The sequence below is a fragment of the Xiphias gladius genome, chromosome 16 (genome assembly GCF_016859285.1).
Source record: "Xiphias gladius isolate SHS-SW01 ecotype Sanya breed wild chromosome 16, ASM1685928v1, whole genome shotgun sequence".
Taxonomy (NCBI): Eukaryota; Metazoa; Chordata; class Actinopteri; order Istiophoriformes; family Xiphiidae; genus Xiphias; species Xiphias gladius.
In genome coordinates, this window is record NC_053415.1 from 28,397,610 (window position 1) to 28,424,650 (window position 27,041).

The 27,041-nt window shown below is 46.0% G+C and overlaps 2 protein-coding genes across 2 annotated transcripts in view; both read right to left on the bottom strand.

Annotated features, from left to right (window-relative positions):
* The window catches only part of LOC120801368 (myosin light chain kinase, smooth muscle-like), a 54,943-nt gene extending 49,327 nt beyond the window's left edge, over window positions 1-5,616 (bottom strand). The window contains exons 1-3 of the mRNA XM_040148265.1: window positions 5,578-5,616; window positions 5,391-5,491; window positions 1,625-1,768 (exon numbers count right to left, since the gene is read on the bottom strand). Of these exons, the coding sequence (XP_040004199.1) occupies window positions 1,625-1,768; window positions 5,391-5,491; window positions 5,578-5,609 (277 nt within the window). The 5' untranslated portion in view covers window positions 5,610-5,616. The remainder of the gene's footprint in view (window positions 1-1,624; window positions 1,769-5,390; window positions 5,492-5,577) is intronic.
* Window positions 5,617-7,319: 1,703 nt separating this feature from the next.
* Window positions 7,320-24,665, bottom strand: LOC120801721 (myosin light chain kinase, smooth muscle-like). Its single transcript, XM_040148924.1, has 8 exons — window positions 24,602-24,665; window positions 18,622-18,781; window positions 15,255-15,462; window positions 12,584-12,629; window positions 9,640-9,805; window positions 8,922-9,087; window positions 8,797-8,818; window positions 7,320-7,572 (listed from the first exon to the last, which is right to left on the bottom strand). Exons 2-8 carry the CDS (start codon window positions 18,778-18,780, stop codon window positions 7,320-7,322), a joined length of 1,020 nt encoding a protein of 339 aa, XP_040004858.1. The 5' UTR covers window position 18,781; window positions 24,602-24,665.
* Between the last annotated feature and the right edge of the window lie 2,376 nt (window positions 24,666-27,041).

The following is a 27,041-nucleotide window of genomic DNA, read 5'->3' on the forward strand; positions in this document are numbered from 1 at the left end:
TAACTGGTTTAAAGCGACTGGTTTAAAGCAACTTTTTTTAAACTGGTCTAGACTGACTGATTTAGACTGACTGGTCTAAAGCGACAGGTCTAAAGCGACTGATCTAGACTAACTGGTTTAAAGCGACTTTTTTTAAACTGGTTTGGACTGACTGGTCTAAAAGCGACTGGTTTAGACTGACTGATCGAGACTAACTGGTTTAAAGCGACTGTTTTAAAGCAACTTTTTTTAAACTGGTCTAGACTGACTGGTTTAAAGCGACTGGTTTAAAGCGACTGGTTTAAAGTGTGCATTTACCAAATAATATCTTCTCACAAGTGACACTTTTCAAATACAAGCGTTCATGAGATGCGTTGTTAATATAAAAATATTGATTACATCCGCTTTAACAGAAGAGAAACATTAACAACACTGATGTGAGCAAACAGAACCTGCCTCATCTCAGAAACTTACAGTCCACACATGGACATTTGACTCTCTGAAGGTCAAGTGTGTCAGTCTGTGGGAATCTCTTCAAATTTTACTGCCTGTGTGTGTGTCTGTTATCTGTTGTTGTGTGTGTTCAGTCGGGGGATTTCCTGCTGCATGAGGGTTTTCTGATTTTCCTTATAAAGTTTGTGTTTGACACGATGATGAATGATCGAGTGTGTTTCCATGGAGACAAGTATCCTGATAGTGAGTCTTATCCTGGTTTTGATGATATTGGGGATCTGACTTTTACATGGAGCAGAGATAAATCTGGTTCTGCATATCCCCGTATACATGATCAATACCAGTATCCCGGTTACTGATTACTGCTGTGTGCGCAGACGCCTGTGATGTTTACACACACAAATCGGCAGTTTCGAAACTGTTAATCTGACATTCCTGTAAACTTTAATCATTCTCTGTCTAAAATACCAAGTATATTTAACTCCTTCATTAACCAAAGACTGATTTCTATTTCTTCATCCCTCCTAAAGTGAGTCGCTTTCTTTGCTGCAATTGTTTGTGTTTCTGTTACGTCACTTTGCTGAAGCTGCACGTGCACAGGTAGATGGCAGCATTCAGAAGCCTGGATAAGATGTATACATGCAACAGTATCCCAGTTTCTTTCAGAGTACTCCAACTAACATATTCTGGGGTCGGTTGCAGTTGTCTCAGTTTTGTCTGAGGGGAGGCCCAGGGAGTCAGACTTTGAAAACCCCCGACTGCCCCCTGAAGAATAAGAAAAGGGAGTGAAGTTTATTTAGAGTTGTAGAGTTTGTGGATGGGAACTTCTATTAAAGACCGATAAATCCTGTCAAAAATGTGGACACCAGAAATTGCTCACAGCCTCAGCTTGCAAGAGATGTGAGCATCAGAAAATCTGGCACCAGAGAGAACTTCACGCCCTTTGTGGGCAGGACTTGGTGGTCTTTATTGTTTCTTGGTCAGTCCACTGTCAACATGTTGCTCAGAATGGAAATGCCACCATCCATGTCTCTCTTATGTTAATTATTTCATGTTGGTCCTTGTTTATTTGGATGTTAACTCTATTTGTTCTTTTTTTGCCGTCATTGCTTAAAAAGGTAACAATAGTGTGTCTATCTGCTAAAAAAAAAAACAAAAACCAATGATCCATTGAACGTGAAAGACCTCTGACCTTTGACCTGGACTCGTGCGCTGCTCTCCACTCTTGCGTGGCGGTTCTCGGCCACGCCTTCATCACACTGTGATGCGCTCTGGACGGTCAGCGTGGCCAGGCCCCCGACGTATGAGGGCCGAGCCTCGGCTTGATGAAGGTGCTCTGATGGAGGAGGAAGAGACATCATCAGTTTCATGCTGTCATGTAAAAGCAGCACTAATCAATCCAATACCAGCAAACCGAAACGCATCATCTGCATATATGTGTGTTCGAAGTCATGTCATTTAGGGAGATACTAAACAGTAAAAGGCCTAATATTGAACCCCTGGGGGACCCCAATGTTGGACTAAAGAGGGCCAGATAAGTAATCACCTGGGTGGACCAAAGGTGAAGGGGCATCCACGCATCAATTTCAAGAACTAACCAGTGCTCACTGCTTTAACTCCACTGATGCGAAGGAGTTTCTGCACCCAGGAATGAGGAAGAAATTCAAAATGTATTTGTTTATAAAGTGCAGCAGTAGTCAGGTCATTTACATACTAGAATGTCCCTGTGGTCTGAAGTATGTCAGCCACATAAACAAGCACTAAAACTGAGGCCTGCTGAACATCAGGCCATTTGCACTAATGTGAACACAAATCATGGATCGACCTCTACCCTGAAATTCTGGAGTACTGAAAAGATTTCCTCATCCACCCAGATGGACATTTCAATCTTTATTGGTTGTTGCACCTCATTAAAAGCTCTTGCTGTTACCTTGTGCTCCACATCTCAACTTTCTGGAATATATTTTTTTTTGTGGATGACTGGATTTTCGGCAGGAGGAAGACATCTCTAAATGTCCAGTATGAACAGGAGGATTGACTGTTTTAAGACAGGTTCTGTTAAAAGATATTTACCAATGAGCCACTTGATCATTTAAAACAGTAGATCATTTAAAATAGTAGATCATTTGATTCAGCTGTGTGACTTAGCCTGGTCGTCCCTGTCCACACGTCCTTTAATTATCTGTTTTAGTGCTGCATCTTGCATATTATGTGCGTACTGCACATGCAGGAACTACTAAATAATCCCTCCTTGGACTGTAGAGCTCCTCTACGTGGAGAGTACGAAGCCTCATCTTCCACTGTTCATTTCATCTTTAACCTACAACCGTCAACCTACACCAGTGATCCAGGAGGCTGATCATCTCGTAGCAACAGCTCAGGTCGAGCTCTGGGATTTATCCGACGGTGGGTGAACGGCTGGTTCTCGTAGTCAACGTGTTGGATGTGGGAGGAACGTGCTGGTGTAAAGACCTGAACCGCTTTGACAAGGACCAGATCGTGAAGACCAGAGGACTGGATCGGAGCACCTCTGAAACAACAGGGCTGGTGGGGGGCTCCTGGTCAGAGGTGGTGAGGACCTGCTTACAGTGGTCAGAGGAGGGTAAGACCATGAACCAGAGACAGGGTGCTGGGGGTTCAAGACTCAGTGATGCACGAGGCCAAGGAAGGCTACCCCTTCTGGCCCGAACCGACAGAAGAGCTACTGTGGCACAAGTCACAGGAAATTTTAATGATGGTTACAGGACAAATGTGTCACAACACACAGGCTGCGTAGCCTCAGACCAGCCACAGTCTCCACGCTGACCCCTGTCCACTGTCGAAAATTACACTGGAGCAGAGGAAGAAGGTGGGCCGGTCTGATGAATCACGTTTTCTTTTCCATCACGTGGACGGTCGGGTACTGTTCACTGTTTAAAGTGTTGCCCTGGTCTTCAAATTCTCCAGATCTCAATCCAGCCGAGTATCTGTGGGATGTGCTGGAACAAGTCTGATCCACGTCAGCTCCACCTCTCAACTTACTGGACTTAAAGGATCTGCTGCTGACGTCTTGGTGCCCATTACCACAGGGACATTCAGAGGTTTTGTAGAGTCCAAGTCTCAGCGGACCAACGGGATATTAGGCAGGTGGTCTTGAGGTTTTGGCTCAGCAGTGTATGTTCCCTTACAGGTGGGAATAATACTCATTTCTTTAATGTCACACACTGTTTGGAAATACACAATAACAGTATGAACACATCTCTTAAACAGAGCTCCACCACTGCTCATTTTACACGAATGAATGAATGATTCCATAAATAAACCCACGATTTGAGTGAACGCAGCTCGTGTAACCATGTTGACACTGACATACGGAGAGAAGGATGAATCCGGAAATTATCTGAGGATTTTTGATTCCCTGCTGATCTGAGGACAGCTGTAAAACATCTGGTGGAGTCCGCACAGAGTGATGAACACGAGTATTAAACACACAGACTGAATTCCCAGCTTGATGCCCTTCTTGGGTCGGCTTCAGCCTTTCTGTGTGCGTGCGTGTGTGCGTGTGTGTGTGTTGCGTTCACTGCAGCAGCATGTTTTGTCTTTATATGGTTTCCAGCTCTCATATTTGTTTAATGGTCATGCAACAGCAGAGAGCCCTCTCTCTCTCGGTCGCTCGGCTGTTTCTGTTTTTTCCCTCTTCACTGTTTCTACTGACTCTACTGTTTCCAGATCAGCTCTTTTATTCTACTGCAGTTTGTCCAGAGTCTCTACTGGTTTAACTCTCTAAGTTTTCTGTCTGCACCTTTAGGCCTGCAGCCTTCAAAGCAAATATAGTCTCACTAGAAGCTGCGGAAAGACAGAAATCTATAGTCCAATTACACGTAGTGTACACGTAATTACACAAGTGACTTTATCTCAGGTTGTTTCTGTGTCTCTGTGCTTGTGTTTTTAAATGACTGAAAACATTCACAGTTTCAAACATATTTATGGTCTACAGATGTAAACGAGATGAGTGTGTGAAAGCTCCACATCAGCACTTTCAGCTGGTTCTCTCCGATTGTCTCCAAGATTTTTCCTTTAGCCGGTCTGTTTTTTCTCTCTGGTGTTTTAATGTTTATCAGAAAAGAATCAGTGTCAGGACAGACAGAAGGCGTCTCTGCTGGGAGGATGAATAAAAAACAAATCGACAGGAAGGGGACCACGAAGTTTGGCTTCGTGTAAAAAAACAAGTAAAAGACTCAGACTGAAAAACCAGTATCACTTTAAGGTCTTCCTGTAGATAAAAGTTGTGTTTAGGTTTCACACAGTGTATCTTTGGCTTTATATTTCATATTTGTGTGAAACAGCGTGTGCTCACATGCGTGTAATCAGATCAGTGCTGCCCTCTCCTGCACATTTCAGTGAAACACACTGAGCCTCATCCTGTCATATTCATCACAGGTTCAACTGAAATTATTTAGATACTTGACGTTTTAAACGTTCTCGCATCTACTGCATTTAAAAATGATCAGAATTTTGTAGTCTGTTTGTTGTCCACAACTGTTTGTGAGTAGGACTCTGTCTTTTGAGTTTATCAAATACCTGCACATTTCCTTCTCTATAGCACCTCCTGAGTTTCGTACAAATGATTGGAAACAATAATCATTGTATTTATAGTTTGATCTTCCATGTACTTCATTTTATCCAGTTTTCAGATCTTTGGTTGTACCCACTGAGCTTTAATGAATTAAGCCTTTTTTCCGTCAGATGTAACTAAGAATCCTGACATCCACATTTCGCTTCATGAGCACTTTCCACGGTTAGTTTTTATTTCAGTCTATGGACTTTAATCGTGAGTGTCCTGTACGTAGGCTGATCTGCAGACGACAGCACACAATGAAAAAATATGTCGCAAAGCGACAGGAGCCGTACGGTATGAAACATGAGTACATATTATTTTAGATTTAAGGTTTTAAGTTATAATCAAAGGTTTTAATTACCTTGGGAGGTGAACCCCACCTGTCCTCCCTCTGTGGCCTCCTGGTCCAGAGGAACGGCCTCAAACCGCAGGTTGGACCCCGACATCGGCCGCCTCACCGCCCTGAAACACACAGAAAATAACTGAGCAGCACTGAAACACTGAACGGTTCGGACAGGTTCGCACTGTAACATACAAAGCTGACAAACCTGAAGCAGAGCTGCAACGATTGGTCGACCATTAGTTGATTGAAGAAAATTAATCAGCAGCTATTCTTACAAGCGATTGTTTAAGATGTTTATTAGGCAAAAATGAGGCGAAACATTTAATGGTTTAAAATGTGAGAATTTGCTGCTTTTCTTGGTCTTAAAAAAAAAAAGAAAAAAAAAAAAAATCTCAAGCCTTCACCTTGTCACTGAGAAAATAAGAATCAGATTTATTGATAATGAAAATAACTGTTAGTTGCTGCCATTCACTTAAGAACAATAATTTGAGCTGAAGTTTCAGCCCAAAGGCCTACATAACATTAAATTAATAACAACAGACAATTTTAAATTAGGTCATGGAGAGTGATATTAAAATATTTAAAAAAAGCAGAATATCCTGCATAACAGTGTTTCCATTTTCAAGTAAAATGCACAAATTCTATTTGGCGTTTTCAAATCAGAATTCAGTCCCCGTTAAACCCCAGACCTTCACTGCTAACTAACATTCCTTAGCTAGCGATATTAGTTAGCTAACGTAACGATAGCTAGTGTTAGCTTCGTGTACCTGCTGCTGTCTGAAACAGCCGCTGACTGCTGCACTGAACCGGTCTGAACTGGAACAGGTCTGAGGACTGACTGGACCTGCAGAAAGACAGACTTTTAAGCTACAGTGAAATAAAGAAACTTCAGGCAGGTAAATAAAAGTATCCAGTCAAATGTGGTTTGGTGCGACTAGCTAACCAGCCCATCATATGAAACTGATTTTCCCCGTTAGCTGGTGTTAGCTGGTGGCTCGCAGCAGCTAGCAGAGTAATACGATCATAGGAGGTGTGTGTTCGGACTTCAGTTCTCTCTGTTTACATTTACCGCCGGGAAACTTAACTTAACTTGTAAGTGAAATTCTGTTACTTGTACTTTACCTGCGTATTTTAATTTCACTACGCTTGATAGTTTTACTCCACTATAATATGCATGTAAAATGCTGGTGCTGCCGGTGCCATAGTGGTTTCCTCATTCTGTATTATCATTCCAATTTCTTCTTGCAACAATCTCCTGAATTTTTACCAAACACAGACGCTATAAAGTTGTTTGTAGCTAATATTAGCATCTTGATATTGTTAGGAAAAAATACAGTATGATCCAACTCAATGCTAACATCACATGTCCAGTTAAAGATGAGCTTGTTGTAGGAAAGAGTTAAAAATACTGAAATATGAAGTTTCTGTATTGGACGTACAGTACGTGTTTAGAAAGCAGTAGGAGTTTAGATACACACAGTCTACCGGGAAACCGAAGGGACTTTTATTTGAAATAACTCCAGTGTCACAACTCTATCGTGTTAAAGTTCAGTTGTGTAGTTTACTCTCTTTACTTTTAATCTTGTGGACTAACTATGTGTATGTTTACTAGATTAATTCCCGTGTTAAACGTCCTAGAACAACTTACTGTTGATATTTTGCTTCTTTCTGACTCGAAACACAATCTCACTAATTTGACAGCTAGTCTATACTACTGTCAATCCAGTTTCATGGCTACTGGGCTAATTTTTGCACCACCTTTGGTCTAACTCTTGTTTCAGGAGTCTCTTTGCTTTGTAGTAAGTGTCAGTGAATGTGTCCAACACAGTTGTCACAGCTTGACAGTTGTTTTCAGTAAGATCTCCTGTTTTCAACCTTTAATTGAAGTGTGTTTAAGTCACTGCATGGCTGTGGAGAAAAGATGATATATAATAGTAATAATAATAATCATAGTAACAATATTACTGTGACCGGAGCAGCTGTAGTTTTCCTCTCAGCCACCAGGGGGGGCTGTACAGGTGGGCTGCTCCTCCAGGAGGCTGCCTGTCCAGGCTGAGGGACGGGGTTCTGCTGCTGGTTCTCCCTGGGTCTGGGCTTCTCTGCCTGGGAGTTGGGGGCACTGGGAGCACTGGGAGCGCTGGGAGCGCTGGGCCCAGCGCTGTCCACTGTCCGGGTTTTTGTGATCTTTGCTGGATCTTTGCTGCAGGAGGAGGCACCAGTATCAGAAAACCACCTCTTTCATCTACATATTGATTTTAAACCAAACTGTCGTGGCTGTTTCCTAACATCTTGGAGTCATTATTGTTCATCCAGTATTTACATGTTTGTGGGACACTTTTTCTCAGTGCTGTGGTTATTTCCAGTTTTTCAAAGCTCGATGGTTTTTGTTTTTTTGTGACATTTCTGTTTCCTCTCCAGCAAAGCCATAAATCATAGACATATTTTCGTTTTTCGGGAGACAATAAAAGCAGCTCTAACCCTCCAGTTCCCTGCAGAACCCCTCAGAAAGATTGAAAGACTGACAGTCGGCTCATTTCTGAAAGGAAAAGGCTGATCAGATTGATTTCTGATCACCGATTGATTCAGCATTAGTTTACGGAGAGCAGTAGCTTAAAGACCTAAAGATCACAGATGAGTGAATGTTCTACAAGAGCCTCCGAAGTGCTGTATCTGTAAGGTGGTCTCCTTGTTACTGTCGTGTTTGCTGCATTGTAAGTTGATTACTTTACATATTGAGTACTTTCAATCAGTCCTCAGTCAGCCCTGAACTCGGAGACACGAAACACACGTTGATATGATTCAGTGGGACGTCCACTTCCTGAGGACTTCATGATCTCATTATGATGTCCCTCCAGAATAAAGCTCCAGAAATCCACTTAGAAACCAGAGGAAGAAGAGGCTGCAGAACTTCATTCAGAATCTTCCGGTTTTTAAGTTTCCTTCAGTATCACAGTGACCCAGTGACAGTTGTCTGTACGTCCACGGCTACACTGCAACAGGAGCTGATCACAGCTGATTCAGCTTCGGGGGGGGGGGTCAATTCTCTTCTCTCTCTGTTTTATAAAGTCTGACAAAGCACATTAATGGCAGCGTTAAGTTTGGACTCTCCTTTCATTTCTATTAGCTCTAACAGTTAAACTGAACTTTAAACCTGATAACGCTAAATTTGACCCTCAGCGCTGCTGTTTCTTCCCCCTTATCTTTAGCAGGGAGAATCAACTCTGACAGTTATGCCTAGATTTCTACTCTTAAATACCCATCCTTATATCTAAAGCATTTTTGAGGAGTTGGATGAAAATGTAAAGACAATTATTCGGAATAAAATGATGCCTGGAAGAAAGATGACTGATGCGCAGATACAGTGAATCAGTTTGACACCGACATCGTGAACAAAGCTATGAAGCAGGTGAATGAGGGGACTCACCTGGAGGAGTCTTCAGGAGCACCTGAAGAGGAGAAACAGCAGGAGACATCAAGACAGAACTTCACGTTCCACCTTTTCGGACATAGTGATGAAATGAAACCCTGAACTCTGATTGGTTGACTCACCCTGGACGTGGAGCTCTGCGGTGGCGGTCGCCGTTCCGGCGGTGTTGGTGACCGAACACGTGTAACTTCCCACATCATCTGCACAAACTTCCTTTATCTCCAGAAAGTGAAGGCCAGCGCGCTCGTACATACTGACCCGCCCACATGACTGAACCTCCGCCCCCCCCTGACAAAGAATAAACAAACACCAACGGTTTAATAACTCTCATACTAGGTTAAAACTCACATTGTGCAATAACGTGTGTACATCATCCTTCACGTCTCAAATGTAGATATTCGTTTACAGCCTTGAGAAACTGTCTGACTTGTATATAGACATTGTATGTTGTTCATTGGACCACCGCGTTCATTGGCGCGGCGGTTCAGCGGTTAGCACTGTTAGCATTGTTGCCTCAAAGGAAGACGGCTCTGGCTTCGGCTTCCTCCCACAGTCCAAAGACTTTAATGTGAGCATGACTGGTTGTTTGACGTGAATTGTTTGTCTCCATCCATCTGTCTCTGTGGTAGACCGGTGACCTGTCCAGGGTGGACCCCGCCTCTCTGTAAGGTGGGACTGGCTCCGGCCCCCCCGCGACCCTCAAAGGACAAAGCGGTATAGCTAATAGAACACCTGCACACACCTGTCCCATTCTCCTCACGCAGCGTCTTTGCCTCAACTCTCTCCCTCCCCCTCCTGCTACAGTGACATCATAAAAGGTCTGAGTTAACCTCCTCCTACCTTGTACCATGTGACCCGTGGCTGGGGACGTCCTGTTGTTTTCGCTGAGAATTTCCCGCTCTGTCCCAGCTTGGCAAACACTCGGTTCGGTTTGGTGATAAACTTCGGCGGACTCTCGCCCCAAATACCGGTCCTGTTCTCCACCGCCGGGACCGCAGAGTGACACCTGGAACCATGGGAAAAGGAGTTCTACGAGCATGACTCATTGTTTACTTTTTCACACTGGTGAGAAAACAGCTGTGGGTGATTACCAGACAGTTACTCATTGTCTGCTGGAAGTCGGACAGAGCTGGGGGTGCTGAGAGAGACTGCGCAACATGCTGCACAATGTTCATGTTTCTTGCATGAATTTGAATGGTTAGGATCGTCTATATCTTAGTTATTAACAATCATTTACGAGAATTTTAGAAACTAAACTGGGCCAGACTATCACAGCGTTAACAACTGTCACACCTGAAACATCTATTTTCAGACTGTTCTTTTCTGCAACAAGTGTAGAATGATAATCATTGGATTCTGAAGCTCAGGAGTAGGTGGTTTTACCCAGGATGCCATGGCACAGTGCCCCAACCAACCAAACATAACAGATATCAGCTGTAGCTAGTTTACATGAGTATGATCATTTCAGATCCCATAAAGTTGGTAAAAGCTTTGTAAAGTTACCAGGGTCACAGTATGTGGATCTGTAATGTTGATGTTAAATATCCAATCTAATTACAAAGACACGTTAACCTATGTCCTTTTGAGGTGATGAAGAAGGAAAGGAAAAAATGACTCAAGATGTTAACAACAAAATACCTTTAACTGAAGAAAAGCCAGAGTTCATCAGTTCAGAGAGCCCAGCCTCCAGACTATGATCCACACCATGCGATACTCTCAACAGTGAATACCAGTGATTCAGAAGGTTCTGACCAGTCACAGATGAAGTGAACAACGTTGATCATCTCGTAGCAACAGCTCACTTCGAGCTCTGGGTTTTAATCAGATGGTGAGTGATCAGAGGAGGGTCAGACCATGAATCAGAGAGAGAGAGGGGGATGGGGTTCAAGACTCAGCGATGCACGAGGCCAACGAAGACTACCCCTTCTGGCCCGAACCGACAGAAGAGCTACTGTGGCACAAGTCACAGGAAATTTTAATGACGGTTACAGGACGAATGTGTCACAACACGCAGGCTGCGTAGCCTCAGACCAGCCAGAGTCTCCACGCTGACCCCTGTCCACGGTCGAAAATGGGCAGGGGAGCATCAGAACCGGACCTTGGAGCAGAGGAAGAAGGTGGTCTTTTACTTCATGTAGACGGTTGGGTACTGTGAACCATTTACCGGGATTAGGGACGGCAAGAATTCCAGATGTTGACCTGGACTCCAACTTACCCAGATCTCAATCCAGTCGAGTATCTGTGGGATGTGCTGGAACAAGTCTGATCCACATTGGCTCCACCTCACAACTTACAGACCCCAAAGGATCTGCTGCTGGTGCCTCGGTGCCTGATACAACAGGGACCTTCAGGGGTCTTGTAGAGTCCATGTCTCAGTGGGTTGGAGCTGTTTTGGACCAACAGGATATTAGGCAGGTGGTCATAATGTTTGGCTCATCAGTGTATTCATCAGAGACCATCACGTACTCAGAAAACGGTGCCATAGCTTCCTGGACACACCGCCTTCTCCCAAGCCTTGAAATCCAGTGTCAGGCCGCGTGGACTGTAGCCGCTTTCTTCTGACTTCATTAAATATCTGTGGTCGTCACAGAGCAGCGGGATCCACACTGTGGATCTCCTCTCTGAGCGGGGGCTCATTCGTGATTTAAACCTGCTGATGTGACTTTGTGATCTGAATGCAGCCTCACTAACCTAACTGCTTTCTGCACAGTGAACAGGTGAACAGGTGAGCTCTCCCACACGGTGAAATCATTGGGAACAAAACAGCTGTGCTCAGCTCCATCAAGGCTGTCGCTACGTTTTCATTTTGGGCTGAAGTCCAAACATCACTAGATTTGTTTCTGGCTTGTCAATAATATTTGCAGTAGTTGTATTACTACAAGCAAAAAAAATATAAATAAAAAAATGTGCAAGTGCCATTTCCTGCATTTACCTAGCAAATGACAATTTATAATGGAATTTGTTATCAGGCTTTTCAAATTAATAGCAGTCTAGTAAAAAAAAAAAAAAAAAGTAATTAAACTGAAAAGTTTGTTTATAGAGACCTGGTACTTTATAGACAAATATTGTATTTGCCTCTCTCCTTTACTGCATTATTCTTGACTGATATTCAATAGCAGGTCCAACTCCCACCAGTCAGAGGGAGAAGCAGTGGCCTCTATGCAGCCTGAGAGGTATAACCTGGGGCAGACATCCTCACATCACTTGCTGCTGTTACTATGAAGGCACAGTGGTACCTGAGTGTGACCTACAGTAGATGAAAATGTCAACATCTCTCCTCTCCGCTGGACTCAGCAGCTGTTTGGAGAATCTGAGAGGTTTAGTAAGTTTAATGACACCTGGCGCAGACGTGTGTTTCGTTATGTTGAGCAACTTTCAGGTCTCTGCAGGTAGATTTACTGGACAAGTGGTTGAAAGCACAGGACTGGCCCTTTAACGTGCTGATCTCTCTCTCCTCAGAAAAAAGGAGGTCACATTCTGACACGTGTTGCTGTTTTATTATGAAAATAACTCTGAAGGCAACAAGAGCGAGTATCTGCTAGTGTGATCAGAGCAGCGGCGGGGGGGGGTTCACTGTCAGACTGAACGTTTCTGAGAGTAGAACCTCTGGGGACCGTTTTAAAGAGCAAGTCTGAGCCTGCACCTCCTCCTCCAACACGCTGAGGAGGAGTTACGGCTCCTCGTTCATCCGCCGCGACTCTACAAACTGTCTGCATTTATCTTCAACGTCCAGAGAAACGTGAAAGAGCTGACAGAAGACAGGTACAGGAAGAGAGGAGCTCACCCTGTTTTCATGGAGGACGGGAGGCCATATTTCTTCCCAGAATTCTCTGCAGGTGGAAAAACATGAGAGCTTTAGAGAACCAGCAGAACACTTTCCATCTTAATCCAAACAAGATCACAGCTGCAGTGATTTCAGCAGGAAGCAGCTTTATTAGCTCAGAACCTTTCAACAACAAGGCCATTCACAGTGCTTCATACAAGACATCAGAGACATCAAGAAAAGATGGAGAATGAACACGCAATATAAAATACACATTTAAACAGGATTTCAATGACTAAAATAAAAATGAGCTAAAACAATGAAACAGATTAAACAGGAAAGACGAGATCTGCATAAATCGTCCCAGATTTAACTTAATAAAACGCAAAAGAGAAAAGTTTTACATGCTGATTTCAAAGAACAGATTTGGAGCAGAGCCGCAGGTTTCTGGGACTTTGTTCAGATATGTGGAGAATAAAAACAGAACGCTGCTGGTCTCTGGGAACAGGAAGCAGACCTGTCCCACACCACCTGAGAACTGCCAACTAGTTTGATAATCTGATAATTATTTTAGTAATTTTCTTACAAAATGCCAGTGTGAAACACAGAGGAAAAATGTTTTTAAATGATCTCTGATCAAAATAACGGTCACACTTTCCGTTCAGGTGTTTGTAGATGCATCGTTCTGCTGCGTTCCACTATGAGAATTTGTTCAATCTGAACGACAAACATGTATCTGGTTTTCTCTCAAGATCCTGATGTGACTCTCTGCCTCCACCTCAGTTAAAAGTTTACAGGAGCTGCTGGTCAGAACCGGACAAATTAATGCTGGAGAAATAACAAAATATAATTTCTATGCCTCAAATCGTACAAAAGCAACTAAAAACCAGTCAGTATGTAAAAACTGGACTCGGTGTCCGGCAGAGAATTTACACTGCTTTTCACTTCTGTCCTGTAAATCCAGAGTTTTCTTCTTCTGGAACATGACAAAGGATTATTAACATTTGAATAAAACACCACACAGTCGTCAGCCCTGACCTGTTAACGGGGCAATTTGTGAGAAGTGGCCAACTGTCTGGTTTATACTCCAAACCAAATGGGGGCAGCATGTAACCAGAGAGTTGGGGTATCGACCCCTATCATAAGAAACTAGGAAAGCACTCTTTGGGCCCTCCTCCCCCGTTCCATAGTCGGACCAGCCATCGGGCAGACCGGGACCAATCCTGGTGGGCCGCCACGTCGGTGGTCCGGGGGACCGTCAAACACGCTATTTTTACCGGCCCTCTCTGTGTACCTGTCATGGGGGTGTGCATGAGAGCGAGCTGCCTGATTTGCTCAGTAACTAAGAGTTTGTTTAAATACAGCTGTGGGGAGTAAGGTCCTACTTTAAGTCCCATCGTAGGACCAGTGACAGGCCCATGAGTCAGTAATATACAGTTTGATAAAAGGGTCTGTAGTGTGGCTCATGTTAGTCCAGTTTACTTTAGTTTGACTGAGGTTGGACAGTAAAAACCCTCCAGCTCAGTCTGGTTGTGTTTAACAAACTGGAAGCTCCTGTAGAGCTGTTTACGACGCAGGAAAGCAAACCTACACACACATTAGGTTTTATGAGGAATATCACTGAGGTCATGTTTGGAAGATTACGGCATTAATGGTGGACTCCTGTCAGTTATAAGTACAGTTAACACTGCTGGGAGAAATATCAGTTTGGGACATTTTACAGTGTAAACTGCTGCAAAAAACTTATGAAAAAGTTTTGAAAGTTATAAATATTCAGTAGATAAAAATGACCGTGACACTAAGACCAAAGAGCTTTCTGTTCATTTTCCAATAAAGTTAATGGGAAATCTCTCTGAGTAGTATTGTTAGAAGTAATACCGATAGTAGCAGCATTAGTAGCAGTAGCAGTGGTAGCAGCAGAAGTAGTAATAGCAGTAGCAGTAGTAATAGCAGTAGTAATAGTAATCGTAGTAGCAATAGTAGTAACAGTAGTAATAGCAATAGTAGCAGCAGTAGCAGGAGCAATAGTAGCAGCAGTAGCAGCAGTAGTAATAGCAGTAGCAGTAGTAATAGTAATCGTAGTAGCAATAGTAGCAACAGTAGCAGTAGCAATAGTAATAGCAGTAGCAGTAGTAATAGTAATCGTAGTAGCAATAGTAGTAACAGTAGTAGTAGCAGCAATAGTAGCAGCAGTAGTAGTAGCAGCAATAGTAGCAGCAGTAGCAGTAGCAGCAATAGTAGCAGCAGTAGCAGGAGCAATAGTAGCAGCAGTAGTAATAGCAGCAGCAGTAGTAATAGCAGCAGCAGTAGCAGCAGTAGTAATAGCAGCAGCAGTAGTAATAGTAATCGTAGTAGCAATAGTAGTAACAGTAGTAATCGTAGTAGCAATAGTAATCGTAGTAGCAATAGTAGTAGCAATAGTAGCAGCAGTAGCAGGAGCAATAGTAGCAGCAGTAGCAATAGCAGTAGCAGCAGTAGTAATAGCAGTAATAGTAATAGCAGCAGTAGCAATAGCAGTAATAGTAGCAGTAGCAGCAGTAGCAGTAGCAGCAGTAGTAATAGCAGTAGCAGCAGTAGTAATAGCAGTAGCGGTAGTAGCTTAGGTAGTGTTATCAGTGGGAGTATTAACAAAAGTAATCCTGGCATTACCAGTAGTATCAATAGTAGTATTAGTAAAGCAGGTATTTGTTACCTTCCAGAAGGATCTCCACGGTAACCTGTCGACTCCCCGCCTCATTGGTGGCCTGACAGGTGTAACGTCCCAGGTCGTCCTCTCTGACCCTTCTCACCACCAGACTGAAGTTGCCCCGCCCACTTTGCTCCACAACACAGCGCTCTCCACCAATCATAGCCCTCCCCTCTCTGTACCATGTGACCTGAGGCTCGGGATGACCACGCACCTGAAAGACAGAGCACAGGTGTTTCATTAACGGTGAACTGACCCCTGTTGAACAGCTTTCTGGCTAAGCGCAGTTCAGGGTCGGGGAATAAACCAGATCACGAGTTGCATCACTTATTCCTGAGGTTCTCTCTTTTCTCAGTCTGACCCGTCGGGATGTTCAACATCTAAAGTTTGTCCTGAGGAAACATCATGGAGTCATTCAAATCTACAGGTTCATCCTCTGGAGAGCAGAACGAAGATCATTTCAGTTGGGGGGTCGCCGGACTTTTCAATGAAAAAATGTACAGTATATGTTTTAATATGACACATATTGTAAAAAACTTTACCCTCAGTCTGAGCTTGGTGGACCTGAACATAAACTGAACACTGAGTCAGTCCAGTAATAATCCTCCTTCATGAAGGTTGTAATGTTCAGTTGGTGGTTCACCTGTAGGATCTTCACGGAGGACGGAGTTTGTGCCGCAGGTGAACTGTGTTGTGTTATACTGAACTCAGCTAACTCAACTTTTAAAACATCTAAAAGTTTTCACATCTGCACCTCAAACATCCTCACTGATGTGATAACCATGACAGGAACCAATCACAGGACCAATCACAGCAAGACAAAGGATTATTCATCGATCGGTGTCTCGCGTGTCTAAAGCTTCATGCAATTTCTTGTATTTATACAGAAATTACTGCACTGATGGACAGTAAACGTTTCAGTGCGGTCATAGAAGGATCACTGAACAGGGCTATGGTGTACTGGCATAGACCCAGGGGCCCCCGAGGTCGGGGCCCCCAAGCCAGAGGACAACCACCAACGAGACAAAACAACAACAAAGAGAAAGAACAACCACCTAAAATGTTTCGTGTCTCTTTGTGGTTGCTTTCAGTCTGGGGTCTTGCTCCCACATTGGACGGTGGGGGCCTTTAACATGTCTTTGTCCAGGGGCCCGTTGTCTCAAAGTCTGTCCACGAGTGCCGACCGTGAACACACCATGTGTAATATCTGACGCTAAGGATCGAGATCACCGATTCTGCATAAAAGCAAGCAGTCAGTAAAGACGGTCCTTGATCTCCTCCCAACGTAAAATTTAATGATAAACAATAAAGTTTAATGACCTGTGATGTGGACTGTATGAAAGAGGAAATGAGAGGCGGTGTCAGACAGTAGGACACAGAGAGAACGTCGGTGTGTTGAAGAAAAGGATTCGGTTCTGTTTCTGGATCTGAGGGTCAGAGTTTGCCTCAAATTCAGGGTTAACAAAACTCAAGAGTTCTCACTAAGTCAGACCTGGATCTTCCAGTCGTGTTAGACAAAAAGAAAACAGAGCAGGAATCATTTCACATTTCTCCAGTGCTGACACATGTTGAGTGTTTCAAGAAGAAAGTCTGACACAAAGCTGATGTTCTGCACAACACGTACATCTGCTCTGCATCTGGAAAAGTGAGGACATTTTGTCCGGGCCTCACACCTTCAAAGGGCTGTTTGAGGGTTCCGACCTGGTTTCAGGGTTCAGGTTAGAACCAGGTTTAGGTCAGGGTCAGGGTCAGGGTCAGGGTAAGGGTGGGGGTTAGGCATTATGTCAACGAGTGTCCTCACAAATATAGAATGAGCAGCCTGTTGGTGTATGTGTGCAGCATGCGGGGGACAGATGTTTCGATTGATTGGTGTCTTTAGGCTCGACTCCCATGAGGCCTTGCACATCCATCAGTCTCTCTGTTTTATCTCTGACGGTGCATTGAGGTGCTGTGGGATCATACATACACAACATCCTTCCCACCAGCAGGTGGAGCCTGAGGCAGAAATGTGAAGCCCTCATAAAACTCCTCAGGTCTGTTTTCTACCTAAAAGTGTGAAAATTATTTGGTCTTCAACTGGTTAAAACTGAGAAAATGAAACACAAACCCGAATAAAAGAACAAAATGGTGATTAAAGTCAGAGCAAGTTAAAACACTTCAAAGACAAAATAAAACAATGAGAAACAGAACAAGGAACAACGAGTGTGTGTGTGTCTCTCTGAGTGTGTGTGGTTGACTGCTTCTCGTCAGGATGCAGTCGGTCACAGGACTGAAGAAATGTTAATCCCCCTCTTCACATCCTGCTCTGCTCCTCAGTAAACGCAGGCTTTAACCGGACTGACACGATTTTAAAACCTGGAGCCACACGTCGCGTTTCTCAACTGGAAATGACCAGAAACCAGAGGGAGGCCTGATGTCAACATGTTCACATCAGCGTGTCACTGCTACAACAACCAACTTCCTGTAGTTTTTACACCTGCATTCACCTGTTTGTCTCAGCTCTCTCCCCCCGGACCCCCCATCCCGTCCACTCCATTCTCTTTTAAAATGGAGCCATGTTTGTGGATTAAATGGTGCCTTGCTACAGGGATAAAACCACTAAACGGATGTTGATCATTTGATCTGAAGTGAGATTAACTGACTGACTCCGGCTTCGCTGCCTCACCCTCTGTGTTCAGGGATTAAAGCAACAAAAGATCTTCTGACTGAAAACTATCAGAGGGCCCTCAGCCCTCACATAGCCAACGCTAGCATTAACAGCTGTTTACTCACCAGTCTCCAAATTCATTATTTGACTCGGTGTTAACTCTTGTTTTTCTTCTATTTCTTTCACTTTTTTTTTTTTCAGTGACGTTAGCATGCTAACCAGCTAGCCCCGATGCCTCCTGTCTCTGTAGCGTCCTCAGTCCAACAGGAGAGGACGAGGCAGTAGCTCTGCTCAGAGGACAGATTCTAACCTCTGGTCTTGTAAATACAACGATGGATGAAGCTCTTGGTGAGTAAACAGCTGCTAATGCTAATGTTGGCTATGTAGCGATAGCAGAAACTTACATGTAGCGCCTTTAAACTTCACTCAGTGTTTTAATGTCATGTTATTTATTTTATTTAGATTTTCAGTTTGTTTTCCGTGGAGATTTTACTGTGATTATTGGGACTTTGCTGGTGTAAACATTACTGCTGCTGCTCTAGAAGTATTTTAATAATAATAAATTCTAATCCTGTGCTGAATTTTCTCTGTTTCTAATAATCATTTTTTTAAAGATAAGTACGTTTTAGTAATAAAAACCCACTGATCAGAGTATTGATAAAGTGCCAAGCTGTTGAGTACTACTGATAAATCCTGAAACTCGTCCCTAAAAACAGAGTGTCCCACCTTCCCCTCCAGTCGGGCGTCTCCCCCCAGGGTCACCCGGGAGTTGCGTGGAGGGAGGACGAAGGCTGGAGGCTCGTTGCCGCGGGAACTGCATCCTGGTGTTGGGCCTGTTACCCTGGATACGGTGGAGGAGGCTGAAGCTAACCGCACGTCACTCATCCTGCTGTCAGAAAGAAAAAATATAGACCGACATTAAAATCACATCGTCTGTCTGTCTGTGTGTGTGTGTGTGTGTGTGTGTGTGTGTGTGTGTGTGTGTGAGGATGAACAGATCAAAGACGTGTAGATGAAAAACATCATGTGTGTGAACATGTTAACATGTGACTCGCTGCATGTTTGACCTGAACAGAAGAACGCACTGACCCCTTGCCAGAATCAGTTCAACTTTTTAAGAAATATTTTTACCTTCTTCTCTGGTTCAGGATCTCAGTTTATGTTCAGTGTGTGTTTAGTTCAGAGATTTTTTAGTTTCATTCATCAGTTTTTAGTTTAGTTTTGGTTTTATCTCAGCTGGAGACTAAGTCTATGATGAGTCATTCCCAAACTGATCCTTATTCATCTCAGACTCAACTTTCATCCATTTCAACTGTTCGTCTTCATGAGAAAAGTTCATATCAACTGATTGTGTCACTTCTGTTATTATTTGTTGTCTTATTTCTACTTGGAAACTAACAACACTCTGTTTTGGAACTGCAGTTCCCATGATGCTTTGGGGTATGTAAACAGGAGGTATGATTTTGCCACGCAGTCAGTGAGTTACACTGTGAGCAACAACTCGAGCCGTGTTGTTTCAGCCTTTATCTGATCGCATGTAGTCAAACTGTCCCGTTAAAAGCTGCTGAACCGGCTGTGATCAGCTCCTGTTCTCAGTGTAGCCGTGGACGTTCAGACAACCGTCACCGGGTCACTGTGATACTGAAGGAAACTTAAAAACAGGAAGATTCTGAATGAAGTTCTGCAGCCTCTTCTTCCTCTGGTTTCTCGGTGGATTTTTGGAGCTTTATTCTGGAAGGACATCAGAGATCACGATGTCCTCAGGAAGTGGACGTCCCACTGAATCAGTCTCTGAAATCATCTGATGACACTGAATCTTAAATTTATATCAGGCAAAATGAAAAACTGGGCTATTTTCGTGATGATCGGGCAGGTCCTGATGACCACATAGATGGACTCTGTTCCTGGGGGCTTGGGGTTACAGCTCCTGGTCACTGAGCATGCTCAGTGTGAGCACTCCGTCAGCCATCAGTGATTCCATTCATTCAGGCTGAGCTCATGTTGTGCTGGTTGGAGGTTTGCTGGGGGACCAGACAGTTTTATCTGTGTTTTCAGAGCAAACAGCGGCAGCCCGCTGTCACACTTCAGCTATGCTAAGTCTCCGCTGCCTTACATGGTAAACAGCTGCTAAATACACCCCACTTCGTCTGATTCAAAATACAGTTTTTAACCGTAAAGTCCACCTTTGCTTCCTATTAAGTCCACAGTGGTGCTGCGGTGCCGATCCTCTGATGGTTTGAATGTTTCCAGGCACATTTCTCTCTTCATAGGAAAACAGACGTGGCGGCAGACCCCCCCCCCCCCAGACCGAAAGGGACACAAAACAACCTGTCTCTTTGTGCTCTATGCCTTTCAAACAGGAAATATCAACAGTCACTACTTGTGGAGGCTCTGGCTCGGGGGCCCCTGACCTCTCGGGCCCCTGCGCTAAGCCTGTTCCATCCACGGTTGAACTTCCGACATTACATACATTCACAGATAAAGTAACGTTCTCCCAGCAGGACTCGGGTGTTTTTCACCTTGAGAGAAAACAAGTGAATCAGTCAAACATCGGAGTTTTCAGTTAATGAACAAAGAGCGAAGAGAGCAGCCGACAGACGATCGATAAACGAGTTTCTACCGACGTTCAGCTGGTTTCACACGGACGCTGAAACCAGACCACGACACAGATACCAGGCCGGTGACACACAGCTTGATGTGAATGTTTCCAGTCAGCAGGTTAGTTGTTTTACACACAGCCAGTATCAGCTCTTCTGAGAGAGAGACAGAGGTCGCTGAAGCTCTCTCGCCCATCTGCACATGTCATTAACAGAGCTGATTATCAGGAGGAAAACTTCAGCTTCCTCTCTCTCCTTCCTGCTGCTCCTCACTCTGAAGGAGCATTATCCAGTAAACACGCAGAAAGAAAACCTTCGGAGAACCTGAGGTTCCAAGGCAACACATTTTAATATAAAGTGGAGTTGGTTTCTTAAGTGTCTGGCTCCTGTTCTGGGGTCACCGAACATGTGGATTTCCTCCCTGCTGTTTGTCCAGACTCGCAGCGGCAGATTGGTTGATAGTTTGTCAACGTTAGTGCCCGTTGGTGTTTTCTAAGTTATTTTATCGACTCCAGGGAAGAGCCACATCTTCAGTGAGACTTTCAGACAACCTGAGCCTGAAAACTACAGAGTCAAGCGGGTAGAGACGGACTTTCATCTACTCTTAGTTCAAGGGCCATAAAACGATCCCGATGATTATCGAAAGAAAAAAAAAAAAACCTCCCACGATAACGATGATCGACTGGCGAGTAACTGAGGAGGAATGTGTCCGCTCTGAGTTTGGGCCGAACCTCCTCTGCTACAGCAGGAAGCGTAAAGGTGAGCGACGGTGAGGAGCCAGGCGTGGACACAGGACCAGGAAGCTGGTGAAGACGTCACACAGCATCAGGGATGCTTCAGATTTCTAAGGCTGGATCAACGGCAGAGTCAGAATTGAACCAACATCCAAATGTTCAGAACCGACTTACTCAGACTCGTACAGGAAGCGCTGTTGGTTTCAGTTCCAGCTTGGCTCCGTGTGTTGATCTCCTCTTTATCCAGACTCGCTGCGTTTTCCTTCTGGCCACAGTTCAGAGCAGCAAAATGAAAAATGAGCCGTTACCAAAACTCATCTGTTCCATCCTCTATCAATATTTTAAACAGCAACAACTAGATGCTTCTGCTGCGTCCGCATGTGCAGTATTCTGGTTTTGCTGGTTTTTATTGGTCGTTCTGTTTCCCTTTTGTTTTCGATTCCTCCCTCTGCCCTTTTATTTCTAACACGACATCTGACAGCCGCGCTGAAGTCTTTTCATCTGCCCATTTTGAATTTGATTTCTCGCATGTTTGAACTGCAGTTTGTGAACTTTGCCCCTCAGCCGCCGTGAAGAAACTGCTGCACCGTGTACGGTACGTCTGACACCGAAGAATGAGTGGTCGTTAAAAGACGATCGTGGGGTCGGGGGCGTGCTGTATTTCCATTTTTCATCTATTTGGGGGCAGCGTGACCCGACCCCCCCCCCCCCAGTACCCAACAGTGATTATGCACTGGTCTTATTTCAAGCAGGATCCCAGAAGAGAAACTCCTGCATCTCGTCAACACAAACAGCAGAAACCATCACATGACGCCAGTGTTGTCACCTTATTGACAAAAAATGACAAAAACACATCTAAATAAAAGAAGGGATCAGGTCAAACAGCAGCTTGTGGGAGGAAAGTTCACAGGTAAGTTAGAGAAAACTTCCCAGCATGCTCCAGGGTTCATCTTCCGGCTGGATCTTTAATCGGAGGAGATTCCTTCTGGTCAGTTGAGCGTTTCACAAACATCCTCCACAACTAAACCCTGGAGGCGCTGACACCGTTTCCCACATCCTACCACTGAGAGCATGCTTCAGCTCCTTTAAAGGACCAGTCAGCGCTTTTACACGCAGAATTCTCAAAAATAAAATCCTCAGGTGATGCACCCGCCCTCTAACAGACTGCAAACCGCCGACCCAGCGCGGGCTCGAAGCGTCCGATGGTCTGTCCGTCCCGTTCTACTGGCACGTGTCCAGCTACGCGGGTATGAGCAACTCGCCGGAAACCAGTCACATGGGTGTTTAGAGGCGAATCCTCACATTTACCACAGACCACGTTTGATAGACACCTGTCGGCAGGTAGAGCAGTGACAACGCTACGAGGGACCAGGAGCTCTGAACACACGTCGAACTGACCAGCAAAGTACCGATCACCGAGTCTGACAGAGAGCGAGTGCGGACAGTGTCAGAGGTTGATGACAGCGCGCCTCTGTTGATTTACAGCCGTTAGCCTGCTAGCTCCTGTTTACAACCCAACCCTCAGTACTTCCTGCCCCCCCCCGGCAGATTTTCATCTGACACTCACATTTATTCCTGCAGTTTCTGTGCAAAAGCATCGACCACTGGATCCGGTTCTGCTCCTTGATCGACACGTTTCCTTGTGGTTTGTGAAGCACCAAACACACTCAGTCCCGAGCTTGTTTCTACGTCCTGCCTGCTGGAGCCTCACTCAGAAACCCGTCTATACGTCGGCCGGTCAGAACATTACATTACACTGACTCATCTGTCAGGTGCTTTTGTCCAAAGCGACTGACTGCGCAAATGAGGGACGGGACTAAAGCCTCAGTACAGTGGGAGACCTCGGTTTAAGCACCAGGTACTAGATCTACTGAAAAGATGAAGCTCAAGAAGATCAGGTAAAGAAGTTGTTGTCAGATTTAATTAAACTCCTAAATATCGATATCAGCGTCAACCTCGACAGTCCAGAACCGGGACTGGACAGACTCTGCTCTGTGAAACACAACATGTTTCTGACCAACACGCTGAAGCTCGGGTGGATGAACGGCCGGTCACACATGTAGGTTCATCCACCAGATCACCGCCTCACTCTGAGGCCAGGTTCCCACCACCTCCAGGTCTGACTCGCAAAACACAGCCCTCTCATTGAGCTGATTGAGGCCAGTCTGCTGGTGTGTGTCTGCTGGTGTGTGTGGGGGGCAACACAACGGGCTCCGACAAAAAAAGTTGAACCTGACTCAAAAACACCAGTGGAGTCTGGTTTCCCTCCACTGCTGTTGTGTGAATGTGAGCCGATCGACAGCCGGTGGAGCCGATTCTCCGGTCGCTGCCGTTAAGCCACCGCAGAAGAAGAGGACGCGGCGAGACGAGGTGGTTAAAAGAGCTGCAGTCAGAGCTCAGATGATGGGAAACCACGTGGAGAACTTGATGGAAATACACCAGTGGTCCAGAAGGTTCTGACCGGTCACAGATGAAGTGAACAACGTTCAACATCCCGTAGCAACAGCTCAGGTCGAGCTCTGGGTTTTATCCGACGGTGGGTGAACGGCTGGTTCTCGTAGTCAACGTGTTGGATGTGGGAGGAACGTGCAGGTGTAAAGACCTGAACCGCTTTGACAAGGACCAGATTGTGAAGACCAGAGGACTGGACCGGAGCACCTCTGAAACAACAGGGCTGGTGGGGGGCTCCCGGTCCGAGGAGGGTCAGACCATGAACAAGAGACAGAGTGATGGGCGACGTGCTGGAACAAGCCTGATCCACATCGGCTCCACCTCACAACTCACTGGCCTTAAAGACCCGCAGCCGACGTCCTGGACCGACACAACGTCCTGTCTCATCAGTGGACCTTTCAGATTAAGAGTTCACACCAACAGTGACACGATGAGTTTGTTAAACACCCCACCTGGTTAGAGAGTGACGCAGTGGCTCCAAAGCGCTTTGTCTCCCGACGTCTTTTATAAGGCCTGTGTGCAGTTCTGCTTCCCTCTCGTGTTCCACCACAGAGACATGTCCGCTCTAAACTTCTCAGGTGGGTTCCTCTCAACAAGGGTTTGGGACCCAAAGAGACACAAACTGCAGCGATACTTCACAACACAAACAGCAAAATCAGAGATCGGTATGAACGGTCTAATAATGTCAGACAGAGTCAGACACCAGACCTGTCAGGACACAGTGAGGACTTTAATTACAGATACTTTCACTACTGCTGCAGAAAACGCTGCTGTACTTTCCCTTATGTGACAGACCTGAGTTTTCCTTCCACCGCTAATTTTACACACATTTTAATCAAACTTCAGCCTGACATATCTGGAAACGCTGAGACCTGGACCAGAGTCTAAATCCGGTTCTGTGGCTGTGACAGGTATGGGTTTAACCTGACGGTCCCAGCAGGACATCAGCATCGGAACCGACTGACGTTCAACCGCCGGATTTCTCCGTGTAAACGCAGCCGCTGTCGGGTCCGTTAGTTCGGTTCGTGGTGGCGGGGGCGAACCGGCCCCAGCCGCGTGGGGCCCGGGTCAAAGCGCTGACTCCGCCCACCTGAGACTTCGGGTCCGTTTGTTTAAAAAACGGGAAAAAGACAAGTCTCCCGAAAACGCGTGGGCGCGCCGGTTAAACCGGGTTAAAGCAGCAGGTGTGACACGAATCCGCGGTAACGAGGTGCGGTGCCGGAGGCAGAGACCGCGAAAACCAACTCACCGCTCCGCTGCTTCTCCTCCCACCTCCTGGACTCCAGAAACCAGACTGAAGGAGAAAGTGAGCAGGTCCCGTGCTTCACGGCAGCTTCACCTGAATAATCAGCACATTGATCAGCGGGGCTCCTCCTCCCGCTCCTCCCGCTCCTCCCGTCGGCCTCAGTGGACTTCTCCTCCTCAGACACGTGGGACCTCCTCTTCGCAGCTCGTCCTCCTCCTGCTGCTGAAGCTCCCTCTGTCTGTCTGAGAGCGTGGAGGAGGAAGAGGAGGAGCAGGGGCGGCCTGACTGATTGCCGGGCCCCCTCAGCCGCCCCCCCCCCTCCAGGGTCCCGGCTCATTTGCAGCCGTTCCACCCCTGGATGCATCACTGGGCAGGGGGGGCCCCGGGGCCCGAGTGGTGGTGAGGAGACGGAAACCAACCAAAAAGAGATGATTCCCTGAGCAAATCCGTCCTGGCTGAGACCCCAAACAGCGACGCCGCTCAGCTCGCTACACCGGCTAACGGTTAGCATCGCTGGCGACTGTGATCGACGGAGCGCGGCTGGAGGTCACCGGAGGGCGTCCGGCGCGACGTCGTGGCGCAGACCTTTAAAACGACAGGCTAAACTCGACCTTCGCTGACTCCGACTAACTGTTAGCGCCACCGCGGATTTCTGCATCTTTCCGTGAAGGCTGTTGTACGATGGCGGACCTGAGGATCCAGACTCGTGCGAGCTTCAACGGTAACGATGAAATCATCGGACTAAAAACAACGGAGAAACAACTGCGACGTCCACGCTCCTTTCTGGCTGCCGATTGGCCGACTAAACGTCCTTGCTCTCCTCCACTTTTCATGAGTCCTGAAGTCAGGCAGAAAAACGTAAATGCAATTTGAGAACGACTTTGAATTTATGGTAAAGTTAAAAGTGGTTAGAAAACCTTCGTCTGAGAAGTTGTGCCGGTGGCAGGTGAAGCTTCACCGTGAGGTTCACCGCCTGTTTAACGGTCACGAGACTCAGCCGCTACGACGTGAACAGAGTTCACCGCAGGCAAACACGAAGGCTCCCTGAATTCGGCGTGAGGCGTCGTTGAGCGCCAGAGCTGAGGCCTCTCTCCGGCCTGGTCCGCCGGGCGGACTCCAGCGGTTCGTGGGTCGATGAGCGGGTTTCTGCTCTAATCACGCCCGTGTGACTATTACGCAAGCGGACTGAACGCCGGCGCCGCTGAACCAGGCGGTAAAGGTTAGTATCACTCCCACCAGACATCATTCAAATATCTGAAGGTTTCCCGCCCATTCACTCCGAAGCTTTGTTTCCATCGGGAAAACTGAAAACGCTGCAGATGCCCGATGATATTCCAGAGGTTATTGTTATCATTTGATACTAATACAACACGGAGGGTCACATGTCGAGGAGGATGGTGATGGTGAACCTGCAGCTGGTCAGTGGTGTTGCTCTGTTGTGACTTCGGTTTGTTTTCGGTCTCTTTGGAGGTTTTTTGTCCCTTTACCTCCTTTTTTTTTTCTCTTCGTGGTCTTTTTGTGTGTCTGTGCGTTTGGTAAACGGATGAACTGTCTGTGAACCTGAAGTCGCGTATCAATGATGCTGTGGATGTTCAACGACCGACGGGGCTGCTGTGATGACTCGTGGCCGCTGGGTGCCGCTGCAGGACGCGAGCACGTCGGATCAAAGAGTCCTCGGAGAAACGAGAGCGTTACCGCCTCCTCAGAAATCCGCCGTTCCACCCGCGAACCGGTGGAGTCGGACCGGAGAGCGGCCTCAGCCCCGACGCTCAACGACGCCTCACCCTGATTCACGTGTGGGGCTGAATTCATTCAAATCTCTCGCTGTGTGCGTGTTAATCAGACAGGCGAGAGGAAGCGGACTGCGCCTGCCTTCAAAATAAAAGAGCAGTTTTCGAGGTCAGTCGAGGTCAGGTTCTGCAGCGTCGGTGCTGCACGACCCGCCGCCTCCTTACTGACACGATGATCAGACAGGAGTCGTGCTCAGTGGAGCGCAGACCTCCGCCGAGGCCAACGTCAAACAACGCACACCAGACATCAGAGGGGAAAAAAATCCAATTGACAGTAAATGACCCAGATCTGCTCCTAATGTAAAGGCTTCTTTCCTGGCCTCCAGCG

Bases quoted from the DNA above. Each gene is read 5' to 3' on its own strand.
- LOC120801721 (XM_040148924.1), bottom strand. From the start codon at position 18,780: ATGAGTGACGTGCGGTTAGCTTCAGCCTCCTCCACCGTATCCAGGGTA. The intron at 8,819-8,921 runs GTGAGTCAACCA...TCTCCTCTTCAG, and splicing joins CGCAGAGCTCCACGTCCAGG to GTGCTCCTGAAGACTCCTCC. The intron at 7,573-8,796 runs GTGAGTCCCCTC...CTCCTCCTGCAG, and splicing joins GCTCCTGAAGACTCCTCCAG to CAAAGATCCAGCAAAGATCA.